General features: G+C 40.1%; 1 protein-coding gene across 2 annotated transcripts in view; it reads left to right on the top strand.

Moving 5' to 3' along the window:
- The window catches only part of ARMH3 (armadillo like helical domain containing 3), a 133802-nt gene that overhangs the window by 58730 nt on the left and 61686 nt on the right, over positions 1-13386 (top strand). For both annotated transcript variants that reach the window (XM_085306399.1, XM_085306398.1), the window contains exons 22-23: positions 240-366; positions 3113-3188. In XM_085306399.1, coding sequence (XP_085162525.1) covers positions 240-366; positions 3113-3188 — 203 coding nt within the window. The remainder of the gene's footprint in view (positions 1-239; positions 367-3112; positions 3189-13386) is intronic.

The following is a 13386-nucleotide window of genomic DNA, read 5'->3' as shown; positions in this document are numbered from 1 at the left end:
GGGGTCTTATGTACACAAAACACAAATTTTTTCTGGCGCCAATTATGGCAGTATTTAAGCTTCTTATCTATCTCTTCTGAACTGATAAGATAATAGATGAAGCAATGAAGTAATATAATGTATAATGGAACCAAGAGCTCATTTCTTTGAAGGTTCTGGACAGTTTGTACTGTTTATTTCTATTGATTAGGCTTTATGTAAATATACTTGTTGCAACTTAATTTTAYTTCTACATATAGGTTGTGAACCTGTTCAACATGTTCATCACTTATGGAGACACCTTTCTCCCCACTCCCAGCAGCTATGATGAGCTGTATTATGAAATCATTCGGATGCATCAGAATTTTGACAACCTTTATTCTATGGGTGAGTGCTTCCTGGGATCAGGAATACTGCAGACTACATGTGGAGGTTTGAGGGATGTGTGAGAAAGTTCTTTTCCTGTGTGAGGTGCTTCCTGTCTGCCTGCTGATGGTGTGCGTCTCAGWGAATGGACAAGTTTTGTTTCAGTATGTTAGATAAGTTAAGAATTGAGAAAGGGGTAAACTTGAAGGGATGCATTTTGTTCAGTCTGAAACCAGGCTTTTTATCAAAGSAATGCGCCTGTTACCTCTAAAACAGCCACTGGCTGTGACTGGAAATAAATATTTATCGGTGCAACTAGTTATGTGGGAGTTTGTATTTCATGTATCTTTGTGTAGTTAAGTCAATGTATAGTTTGCATCTATCACATTCAGCAGCCTCAAGTGAGGGGGCAAGTGCAAGTTGCAGAACCATGCAGGACTGGGAAGCACACATCATGAGCAAGAACTTGGAAAAATTTGAGAAATTTGACAAGAAGCTGGCTGTGCTAGACAAATCACACTTAGCGCACTTATTGCTAAAACAAACCAAGAAAACAGCCCCCACAGACCTGCTTCTGATGACGAGCAAATTACTGGACTGAAGAATGTGCCTGCTGGCAAAACATGAAGAGGCTGCCATCCTTCAAATGAAGAAGCACGCTGGAATGCCACCAAGTGAAACCCAGCAGGAAGAAGAGGAACAAAGAAGCAAAGRATGGAGAGAGGCATAATCAGGCAGTGTATACGCAGGAGCCTGCCGCTGAGGGTAGCTGCAGCAGGTCTGGTGTAGTGCCTGCATGCTTGAAGCTGTGAAGAAAAGAACATAGCTGTGTTCTTTGTTTGCTTTGTTCCAGAAGGACCTTTTTTCCCCAGACTCCCTCCTCTCTTCTCAGCATGATCACCCGATGAACAAAAGGAGTAATATAAGCATGTAAGGGGAGTTAAAGTGCAGGGGGGAGGGAGCTGGCTGCAGGACTCTGCTGACATAGAGAAGAATTATCTTCACCATAATAAAAGGGGCTAAATATGCTTTCCAGTTACAAGCAAAAATGARCACTTCTAGTATAATTTTTCTGTGGTTTTCGTCATCTCTTGTGCAAGTGGTTAGTTGACCTATTTTGTCTGTAGAGCGGATGAGATTTTTTGCTAACCTCTTCCCTACTCCCAAGAATTGTGGCTAGTAAGATGAGGTACTTCTACTAGTCAGCAATTTTTCAGTCCCCTCCCCAATAAAAGCTGAAGGAAAGTGGAATGGAAGAATAACATACTCGGATACTTACTCAGTTGGGCTGCAGTAGGTGCATCTGACCTGTTGAAGCAAGTTATTTATCACATGAATATGTTATCCTGCTACATAGAGCAAACCCTTTAAATTAACAGTGTAGATGCCTGAACAGAAACTCTCTCTGAATTAATTACATAAGATATTAAAGTATGGTTGGTATSTATCCTTTGACAAAACAATGTTACTCTGCGTTGACCTTATTTTTCACCTTCTGCAAATGCCAGATGAAGGGAACACTAGAAAATGAGAAGGAATCACTGTCTGTGGCTGATGCCTGCCACAGCTTTGCCAGATGTCCTAACAACTTCCCTTGACCTTGTCAGAGCRTGTCACTTAAGCTACCATCACCCTTCTGTCTTTATCTTGGGACATTTGTTAGCGCAAAATGCAAAGCTTCTTTATTCTTTAATTTTACTGTTAAGGGATATGGGTGAAGCTTTCTATTTTGGGAGTGGGAATGAAGTCTTGTTGCCTTGATTTTTGTTTTCTGGTCCTGAATCTGAGCTTTAAGCAGGTCTGCAGAACTGAAAGCTTCTTTCATGTAATAATAGGTATGAGTGTGCAGCCACTGTGCTATGGATTCACTTGTGGCATCAGTGTTTCTAGATGACCCTGAATTGGGATGAAATGCCTTTTCTTCACCTGTAAGTGCAAGATGAACCTTTCTTCTAGAATGYAACCCCAGAACCCCCTGAATATACGAACTTATAAAAGATCATGAATTGCCTCCTATTCAGGCAGTATGAAAAAAATCCARACATTTGCTCTGGACTCTGTTACTGTTTTGATACTTACCAGAAGCTATGCAGGTAACTGGCACTCTAGAAACACTACAGATTCTGACCTAAATAAATATTTTGGGGACTCTGGCAGCAAAGAATTGGATTCAGTAGAAGTTCTTCCTGTTGCAGAATGTTTTCAGAACTGTTCCCCAGTCTGTCAGAGACCATCTGTGCAACAGAGTGACATACCGGTTCTGACAGGGAGCTTTTTTCTCTAAGCTGGTGTGTAATCTTTCTCTGCAATTCCAGGTAAAAGAGAAGGTAGAAAGTCGAACACTACTGTATTGGATGTAAATCATGGGCTGTAGTCCAGCTCAAATGGAACTTTGTGTAAGTAGGAGCTGGAAGAGAGAAGTAATGTGTGGAATAAAAAGTGATGTAGACTGGAACTCTAGTCCTGTTTCTGAGGAAAAGCCACTTTAACATGGAATGGTGAAATTATTTAAGAGGAACTAATTTCTTTTGATTCTTTTCCCTCCCCTCTGCTTGCTTTCTCCCAGTCGTTTTGTCCTGCACACCTTGAATTTCTTAGGCTTTGAAGGGAACTTCTGCTATGGTTCACAAATCTCGAAGACTGCTTTTCTTTTTTCCACATGAGTCTCTGGCTGCCATCCCGTCAAAGTAGATCTTTGACATTTCGTATTAAAAAAATGTATTGCCCATTTAGTGCCAGCACTGTTAACTTTYTTTTTTTCTTTCAGTTCTAAGGCTTTCTACCAATGCTGGTCAATGGAAAGAGCCTGCAAGCAAGGTGACCCATGCATTAGTCAATATTAGGTAAGGAGCAGAAGCTAATAACCAGTTTGGAGATTCTTATGTCCTATGTGACTACATTCTTAAGATGCTTTCACATTTGTTGTATTGAGTTGGGTTTTGAATTTGTTTTGCTTTGTTAGCTGAAATTGCTGCTCTGAACAGGGCCAACTGAGGATAAAGATTGGGTCACTAGGGTTAGATTGTCCTTTTTCTACTAATTCTTAGTTCTTCTGTAGACTGAGTGCTTTCAAAGCATGGCACAAGCTGTAATGAATTAATCCTCACAGCATCCTTTAGAGAAGTTGTACTGTAGGGAACAATGYTGTACTGCCAGGGCAATTGTGAGCCTAATGGATTTCTTTCTCTGTTGCGTGATTCTATTGCAATTCTGTGAAGCTATGAAGGGGACTATAAGCCAGCAGTAATAAGCATATTCCAGGCCTCTTTTAGCATTGCAAGATTTTTATGCATGCTTAAAACTGATTATTTAAAGACATTTCAGTATTCTTTTAAGACTCTCCCTTCTGTTCAAGGGTGGAAGTTATGCTCTGATTACAAGGCTAGAGAATACCTTTTTTTTTTTTTTTTTTTGAGAAAATATAATATATATTTGGACTGGATTTTTTCATGGTGTTTGGACTGACAGAGGTTGAGGATGGAGTCCTGGGATCATGAATCTGATTCAGTTTGATTGCAAAATGGAAGAAATGTGTCAAATGAGAGAATTTACTATTTAGCTCTGACTGGTAGACAGACCATAAAAGATATGAGTATTTGTACCGATAAAGTCTGTCCATCGCTACCCTAGTCACTTCATCGGTGCTCTTGCTGAGAGGAGTGATGACTTTCGATGAAACAGCAGGTACCTTACTACTGTGTATGCTGCTTGGGCTCGTTGTTTTCCTCCCTACAAAAGACTCTGTGTGCAGTAAACTCTCTGAGGGCGTCTTTCAAGTCAATATACATTTTATGTGTCTATAAACCACCTTAAAGGTTCCCTTAGTAGGTCTGCAGGCTTTATAACCTTGCGTATGGTTCCAGAAGATTTATTTTGTTCCTATCCTTATTTTTATTTTTCGTAAACAGATATAAATGAATGCTTGTGGGCAGATAATGCTCCCTGCATGAAGCAGCAGAACAGATAGCTGTTGGCAAAGTAACGTCATTTAAAGTGACACAAAGTGTCTGCCCTGGGAATTATCTGTATATCTAGGTAGAGCTGGATAGAAGAGAACTGGAAAGATAGTGGCAACTGGTCACCAAGGGTTTGTACTTACCTCTGATTTACAAAAGTGAGGTTTTGCTTTCCCTTATTGGCTTAACAGCTGTTTTTATAAAGATCAGTATGCAACTGAGATGAGATAAACCAAACAACTGGTGCCAAGATACTGTTCCCAGGACTGGCTGCATCAGACGTGTTCACTGCATAGTGCTATCTGGAACCGGTGAAAACTCAGCATGTTTCTGTTCTAGACTTCTGATAGTTTTTGCCTTCTCTACYTAGCTGCTCGTGGATATTGAACTTCCATCTGGTCTTTCACTAGGCTTAGCAATTTTCATGAATGACTGCTTTTTACTCAGTGAAATTAAAGAAGGTGTACATTAGAGATGATTCAAGGCCTGGAGAGAGATTAAACTTTAGAGAACTTGGTCTATTTGACTTATTCCTCATCTCTGAAGAGGAGAGGGAATATTTCATCTCCTTGTTTGTTTTCTTATTGTGATGAAAATATTACATCTGAAGGGTTCTTCAGTCCAGTAGAATTCAGAGCAGCCAGTTTGTAGGATGGCCAGATTCGAAGGTACTGTACTTCTGCTAATGATGAAAATGATTGAAGCATCATACTATAGTGCTAATTAGGGCTAGATGTTTTTMGGGAGGATATGCTTTCGAAAGATGAAATCATTGGTCTCAGAACAGGAAATTGGATGAAGTCAGGGGCCTGTGATGATATAATAGCACTTTCTTGCCTTAAGACTTTGAATTTAGACATTTGGAAGTTTCAGATCGTGCAGCAGAAAATGAGAAGAGATGATTCCTCCAGGAATGTTCCCAGCCTTCTCAGGCTTTCTGCAGTCTGTTAGGAAAGACCCTTTTGTCCTGTTCTGTTGGCTGTCGCATTTCTGCAATGACTGTAGGAAGGGTTGATGCTAAGGTGACACATTACCTTCTGGGCTTGGACTAGTAACGTAAAATGGAGCTGTGCACACGTATTTGCTGCTCTCTGGTGTTTTGTAGCACCTACATGATTCTGTGTAAGCGCAAATCCCCCAAGAGAAATGGGGAGAGGATAAATCTTTTAGGACTGTCAGGCTGATGGCTTCRTTAGAGACACAAAATAAGTCTTACAATGTCATGCATTGACATATTTGCTGTATGTGTTGGTAAGGACATCARTATGAACCTGTCTAAGCTCCCCACTGCCTGGGTTGCCTGTTGATTGTGCCTTTTTTCCCCCACAGAGTTGTCTTAGCATACTGTTTCTTACTTGAATGYCTCTGCCATGAGGGGAGTGAGATCRGAGAAATCGTGTTACGTTGGGTTTTTCCTTCAGCTTCAACATTCTTGAAACRCTTTTCTCAGGAAGGATTATCTCTTTTGCTGTATTGGTGTCAGTCACACTTTTGTTTATATTTCCATCTCATAGCAGCTATTTAAAAAAAAACTTGTCATTTTCTTATCAAAGGGCAATAGTGGCAACTATTACAAATGTAAGGCACCTATATCTGTGTGTGCATATCTGGTGGGGTTTAACAAGCTTTTCAACAAGCTTTTTAAATCCTAAGGTACAATCTTATGTGTATTTTTGCTAGAAGAGGTGAGTTGTTTGCAGCTTCTCAAGGGTGCATTGCCTTTGTGTTAAAGGAGTAGCCGTTGAGGAGACTCAAAACTGAGGCCTRTTTGACCCTGCAGTGCTGGGTTTGAGAGCTCATCTAATTTATTATTAGGAGAAGGACCTGGGAGTCCTGGTGGACAAGATGTTRACAAYGAGCCAGCAACGTGCCCTTGTAGCCGAGAAGGCCAGCAGTATTCGGGGGTGCATTAGAAAGAGTGCTCCCAGCAGGTCAAGGGAGGTTGTGCTCCCCCTCTGCTCAGCCGCAGTGAGGCCACGTCTGGAGTACTGTGTCCAGTTCTGGCCTCCGCACTGCAAGAGAGACATGGCACTACTGGAGGGAGTCCAGCATAGGCAACAAAGAAGATTAGGGGACTAGAGCATCTGTGCTCTGAGGAAAGGCTGTGAGAGCTGGGYCCTCCAGCCTGGAGAAGAGAAGGCTGAAGGGGGATTTGATCAAYGTGTGTACGYRTCTGAAGGGAGGGTTTAAGMGAGGATGGGGCCAGACTCTTTTCAGTGGTGCCAAGCGACAGGAGAGGGAATGGGCAAAAACAAGCACAAGAAGTTCYGACTGAACGCRAGGAAAAACTTCTTTSCTGTGAGGGTGACGAGAGCACTGGAACWGGTTGCGCAGAGCGGTTGTGGAGTCTCCTCTGGAGATATTCAAAAGCTGCCTGGCTATGATCCTGTGCAATGTGCTCTAGGTGACCCTGCTTGAGCAGAGGTATTGGACTAGAAGCTCTCCAGAGATCCCTTCCAATCTCAACTACTCTGGAAAGGGAGATTCCATTTCCATTGTGTATCTTACTGTGATATGACCTGTCCTCTTTACTGCAACAATATTCCCYGGCATGTAGTCTAATAGATTTATGTTGGTACTGCAACTTAACTGAATTTTCTAGYCTTTACTCCAGGGAAAAGAAGGACAACCATGAATATTCTTTCCATTAAAAAAAAATACTTAAGTATTGAGAGAGATTTGTATTCCTACTCACCCTCCACACYTCTCCTCCTTAGAGACAATTCACAAATTCTTTACAACTTAAAATGGAAACTTGAAGAAGGCAGAATAGTAATAGTCTTACCCAGCTGAAATCCTTCACTCCCTGCTGGAATTTGTGRTTCTCTACTACTATCCTATCCCATGATGATGATTGCAGTGCTGATGCATGGATTTGTCTGTACAYTATGCATAAATAATTGAGGTATGAGGGATACCAGATCTGATTGCAGCACTGATTGGTTGATATAAGATCTAGCAGTTCGTGGTTTGAAAATTCACCTTCTCGCATATGAGGAAATAAGCAACTTTTGCAACTAGTAATTTTTTAAATATCATTTTAAACATCTTTAAAATAACATTGTCCAGGTTTGCATTTAATGAGAGTTTTATTAACACRGAGTTCAAAGGGGCATCTTCTGATTGCTTACTCAGTGAGGAAGGTGGCAGCTGAATCACTGTGTTCTCTTAACAACGTTTCCCGTGATCAGTAATTTTTTTTTCAAGGTGAATAAATAGATTAACCCAAAGATTAATAGACTGAATTTCCCCATTATCCGAAATTCAGTCACATCATCATTTTTGAAGTAATTTTATTTTTCTCATTGAAACATTTTTAAAAAAACAAAGAGTAAGTTTGTAGTATGAAACTAGGTAATGGATTTTTCTGAAGCRTGTTTTATGTGCTGTTGTGGCACACACTGCAGTCCTCGTTTGAATGCTTTCATTCACTCTTCCATCTTGCAGCTACTTTTGTTCTGCATGAGCCACCCTCTACGATAKTCTTTCTTTGTGTAGGAGGCGCTACTTCTCCCAAGGCTGCTTTTGGGGTTGTAAAGTAGAGATTGGGGATTTGGGAGGAGCACTTAAAGCATCACATGGATGTATATAAAATGGTTATGTTTGCTGCCAGTCTAGGTGGGAGGACTCTGAAGGAACATTTACAATTTTACTCTAGGTGAAAGAAAGCCAGATTGGACTGTGCTCAGTTGTAGGATATGTAGCATCACTGTTCTGAAGCTATAATGCATGTTAAATTCCCAACACTCTGTAAAACTATATTTATTGAAGGCCTGATAGAGGAGGAGGCTCCATACAGAGTGTTTTTTTTTTTAAGAAAGCAGCTGCAAGCAGTCCACATAGTACTTTAGCACTTTCAGCATGATTCTACTTTATAGTCGGGAGTTTGGCATTCTCTCTTGGGGAGAGAAGACCTAAATGCTGCTGACCGAGTCGTGTTGTATCGGATGACTGTAGTATTTGTTTAGGATACATAAAAAAATGGCCTGCTTTTATATATGTGCTTCCATATAGAGTAAATACCTATGGAATACATTCGGTGAGAGTGGTTAAAAAAATATATCCTCCTTACATGAGTAAGAGTGAAAAAGCAGGGGCAAGCCAGTCTATTACAAAAGTAAACAGCCAAGGAAGTGTGTGTGTGTGTGTGTGTGTGTATTTTTTTTTTATATATATATATATATATATATATATACACATATATATACACACACACATATATATAAAATCTCTGTTTATGCAGATATAGTGATGTATGGAGGTATGTTTTAGAAATATACACATACACACATATGCATATCTCTAGGCACCACACCCAAATACGCACCAACAAATGGCTTTTGACAATGGGCTAATCTAAACTGGTAGCTTCCCAGTTGAAAAAAATCAAGCAGCTTGCTTGTTTGCAACTTCTTTATGGGATTAACCACAACTATTGTTTAAGGCTACTTGGTTATTCCTGCTTTTCGTAATAGTTGTCTGTGGCACGGTTGTGCTGCATGAATGTGTAAAAGCCAAGATTAATAGATGGTGCAAAATTGCTTGACTTGGGCTCTTCAGTACTGTCCGGCAGAGGGTGCTCAGACATTCAGGTTAGCCTGGTTTAATCCTGAGTTTGTTTGCTATTGATTCTTAAACCCAATTGTGAAAGCTGTTAGCGGTAGAATAACAACTCCATGAAGTTGTTCACTGAGGTATGTTTAATGGTAATGACCTCTGACATGCTGTCACTGCTAATCAGCCTGACTGAACTCAGATCACAGCCTAGTACAAGCCACTCAACAAATTAAAATACRTTTATGACTTTCTTCTGGGTTTTGTTGCATTTTTTTTAAAATTGGTACTTTGAAATTCCAACCCAATTTTGCCAAGATTGAGGATCAAGTTGTCTCTGAAATGCTGTCTTGTAAGAAAACATKAAAGCTTTATTCATTCAGATTATCTGCAGAATTATTTCACCTCACTTTTCAATTGTTGCCTGAACAAAAAAATTATGAAGCTTAAAAGCTATCTGAAAGATAAGGATTGTGATTTAGTTTCAGATCTTTTTTTAGTGACCRTTGAAGGAGCAAAGTTAATAGACTGTTTTTCTTTTCATATTTTTTTTCTGTGCTTTTTGGTTACATAGGGACCTTGGCATGAYGAAACAGTTCCTTAAATACCACAGTGGTGTAGTGGAGCTGGTTACTCAGAGTTCTTTTGCTGCTACTACTTGTTTCTCATTTGACCTTGCAATATTTTGGTAGGAAAACTTTGGAGTGGCCAGCCGCAACAAATTTTTGACACAAACAGGTTCTGGCATTAGCTGGCATCTGAACTAAGCAAGCAGGTGGGTTCAATGAGCAGGACCTCACTTATAGGCTCTTGTGACCCACAACTAYTTAGAAGGAAAAAAAAAAAAGAAAAAGAATTAAGCATCACAATCTCAAGATGGATTGTTTCACTTTTTCATGGGACCCCATCTATGCTTGAAGTATTTTTATTAGTTTTTAACATTTCTCTTSCTACTTACGTAACTTAACATTTAATTTCTTTTAGATTATCTATTTTTTTTAGGAAACAGCCTTTTAAGCTTTCTGTTACTGCTCTTTGTTTACTAGCTGATTCATCTTGGTATGTTTCTCCTACAGAGCACTAGCCAGTTTCATTCTGCAATAATTTTTTTTCATTCTTTCTCATTCATGTAGTGRCATAATTAAATGTTATCTCTGTGACTGGCCCAAATCCAGAAAGCAAATTTGTTGGTTGAGTGACATTTATACAGACCAGTTCCACTAACCACAGCAGCATGGTTCAGCTGGTCAGGTACATCTCAGGTCACTTCTCTCTTTTTGCCAATAACTGTCATTTCAGTCACTGCTGCCTGGGAGCTGACCCGGCAGTGTCAAGCCTGTTTTCTCTTTGTGTGTTGGCTTAATGGACTTCTTCCTTTCTTTTTTTGGCTTTTTAGGAGGATTAATTCTTCTATATTTTAGTGGTGGCTTAGGGTTTATAGAGCTGAGGCTGGTTGTGAGCAAACATGTTTGTAAGGCAAAGGAATGTGTCTGTCTGAGATGAGGTAGGAATGGCTACTCTTCATACCCTCTTCATATCCTTTGGCCATGTCCCTCTTCAATATACTTGAAAGCCATACTGCAGCAGTCTGTTTCTCTYCAAAATCTCATCCACAAAGTAGGCAGAGCCTGTTGGATTGGGGGCAGAGATGAACTCAAAGTGGAAGTGATCTGTTCCCAGGATGGATGGCAGTCTGGCTTAACTGTCTTTCTTAGCTTCCTTCCGATGCCCGTGACTGTATCAGCTGCTTTCATCTCCTCTCATGTGAACAAGTTGACAGGTTGGCCTGATAGGGAACTTGCAGAAAGATCCACTTCAGTATTTTAAATGCTCTGTAAGAATTGGCTATAGAGGTGAGCTATCTGTTCAGGAGAGGATTATTTACTGGGCAGAAGGAAAAGCTTCTCTTGCAGCATAGGACTGCTGCTTGGCAGTGTCTTCCTGAATTCAGCAAATATCTTGGTTTGTGTGATTCTCTGAGGATGAGCATCTATCTGCAAAGTTTACCCACTTGTGAACAGTTGTCTGTCTTGCTTTTGTGAGAAACATTTCTTCTTTGAGATCTGAAGATCTTGAGAAGCTAGCTAGGATCCCCCAGGCTGCTTATCAAAGATTACTGAGAAATGTTGCTTCTGTTACTGAGGAATTGCTACCTGGATTTCATCTAGTCTGTACCATGTGGGGCTGCTCTGTGAACGGGGGGAATTCGTGGCTGCAGATCTCTTGTTTACTGGATTCATGGGTGCAGGCTCTGGGCCTAAAAGACAGAGTTAGTTAAGCTGCTAGTTAATTTTTCTTTGTGTTCAGCTTTGGAAATTAATATTTGGCACAACATTTCAGCTTTGCTCATGAATTCAGGGTCTGGAGCTTTGCGAGAAAAGTTGATAGAGGAGGAAAAGGAAGGGTGTTCCCCAGGGTGATGATTGTGGTCTCCTGTTTGATAAATGGAGGTGAATTTGAACTGTCTAGTCTGAAGTGTGGCACCAGGCAAGGAACTCCTGTTTTACTTGCCAAATAACCTATCTCTGCAGAAACATAAAAATAGTGGAGAAGTATGTGTTAACATTGGCAGGGGTTTTGATTTAAATAGGAGGTGGATRTAGTCTATATTTATCAGTCAAAGTTGTTTCTTTCCTGACTGGTTTGCAGATGTTTTAGTCTTGAATTCCCTTGCCAGGCACAGGCAAGATATGTATGAGCTCAATAATACATTAAAACATGCTGCAAAGCTAGGATGCATTTTTGTAAACATCTCATGATTGTTGCAGCACAAAACCCTAAAAGGGCTGCTTGTTTCTTTTCTTGAATGGCTATATTATTTCCTTCTGTTTTCCAAAACAATCTTAATTCTCTCTTTGATACGGCCTGAGTTTAATTCCTAATTGATAGATTTCAATCTTATATAGATGTTTTTCATAGTCCTAACACATCGAAGAAGCAAGAAATGAAAGGCCTCTGAAACCAGCCTCTTTTGGCCCAAGATCTGGCCCTACTGGAACAAGACTGAAGCACAGTTTGAAACAGCTGTTTATAACTTGTCAAAATTTTGCCCATGCTGTTCTTATTCTTTGAGTAAATAGAAGGGATTCTGATTTCCAGTGGTCTCAAAACCTAGTTTTCAAGATTCTTTAATAGATAGAGAACATTAAGCTGCTTTCTTCATAACCTAAACAATGTAAGAATCATTGTGATCTTAAATAACACTTTTATGCCTTGAAAAATGATGTAGAGTAATGCTGCTCTGCTCTTTCTTTTTAAATGAAATCTGTTGCTCACAGCAGCAGCTAGAATTATTATTCCCTCTGAAGGTCTGGGCAGTGGGATATGTACTTATAAGAAAAGCCTTTCAAAATCCAGTAACACATATTTTGTATTTTCTTATACTGGTGTGGGGGCCTAAAATTTGATTTTGCTCTAGAAATGTAAATGTCCTATTGTCCTAATTCTTCCTCTAGGACTAAATTGACAAAAGTACCAGCTCATTAAGTACATCTGCTCATTAAGGTAATGAAGTACCTACCTTATCTTGAACGGAAAGCAAGGATAATAGATGGTTAGCAWGACTGCAGAACTGCAATTCACTTGAAGATTACAGCAAAATCTGGAGCTTAGTTCCCAGCGAACTGTGAGAGCACAGTATCTTGTTTATAAGACTGTTCATTAGGAGAAAACAATTCCCAGCTTTCAAATCTAAAATGCTTGTTTCTTAGGTGTTTTTCCCAGTCAAGGCAGAGAAGGTGGTCTCATCCTATCAGCACAGGGGCTGGCTCTACAACAGTCAGTAAATATAAGGTGGTGTAGCCAAGACTGAGGTGAAACTGAAATGCTGCCTGGAGAAAAAAGGGACCTCTCATGAGTCATGATTTTCTTCCAAAAGGTCAAAATACTTTGGATTTGAGTGTCTTCGTGTCTAACTAGAGACTGTAAGAAACATCAGAGGTTCAACTGGACTGAATTAGAATGACTGAAATGCCAGTATATTTGGGAGAAAGCCCCTGTTTGGGAATCCAAGAATGTGAGCTTTGGTTRTTATTTTTTATTCTTTAATTTTTATAACTCTTGTAGCTAGAAGGAAAATCTAGAATATGATGGGGTAATGCCTCTTGGRTAGCAACATTTGCCTTGGCTCTGAGGACAGATTTTCTTTGCTTCCCTTCAAGGGAAGCTAACTGTGAAGGTTCAGTAGTCAAAAGTGCCCATGTGACTGGCTGTTTCTCAGCTATCCAAGCCAACCAGAAAGAAGGTAAGAGTGATCTCATGAGGAATTCATCTGGGAGGGGTATCATATTAAAATATCTCATGCTAATAAGGATTTTGTTGAAGAATGTTACTCTGGGTGGAGAGACTGTTCCAGTGTGCTTCCTCAGACTGTACTTCTATGATCCCTTGAAGCCAGTGTAAACTGACACAGTTGTTGAACAGGAGATTTTACCTGCCATTCATTGCTGCATCTTTCCCTTAGGTGAGCAACAGCTTGCATGTACAGAGCTGCGTTTAATGAAGGGGAAATTGTGAACCTGACCTAGGATAC

The sequence above is a fragment of the Rhea americana genome, unplaced genomic scaffold (assembly GCF_003343005.1).
Source record: "Rhea americana isolate MKP2758 unplaced genomic scaffold, rheAme1 scaffold_24, whole genome shotgun sequence".
In the NCBI taxonomy this organism is placed as follows: domain Eukaryota; kingdom Metazoa; phylum Chordata; class Aves; order Rheiformes; family Rheidae; genus Rhea; species Rhea americana.
The sequence above is the reverse complement of the archived record's forward strand: the minus strand, read 5'-3'. Positions and strand labels throughout refer to the sequence as shown.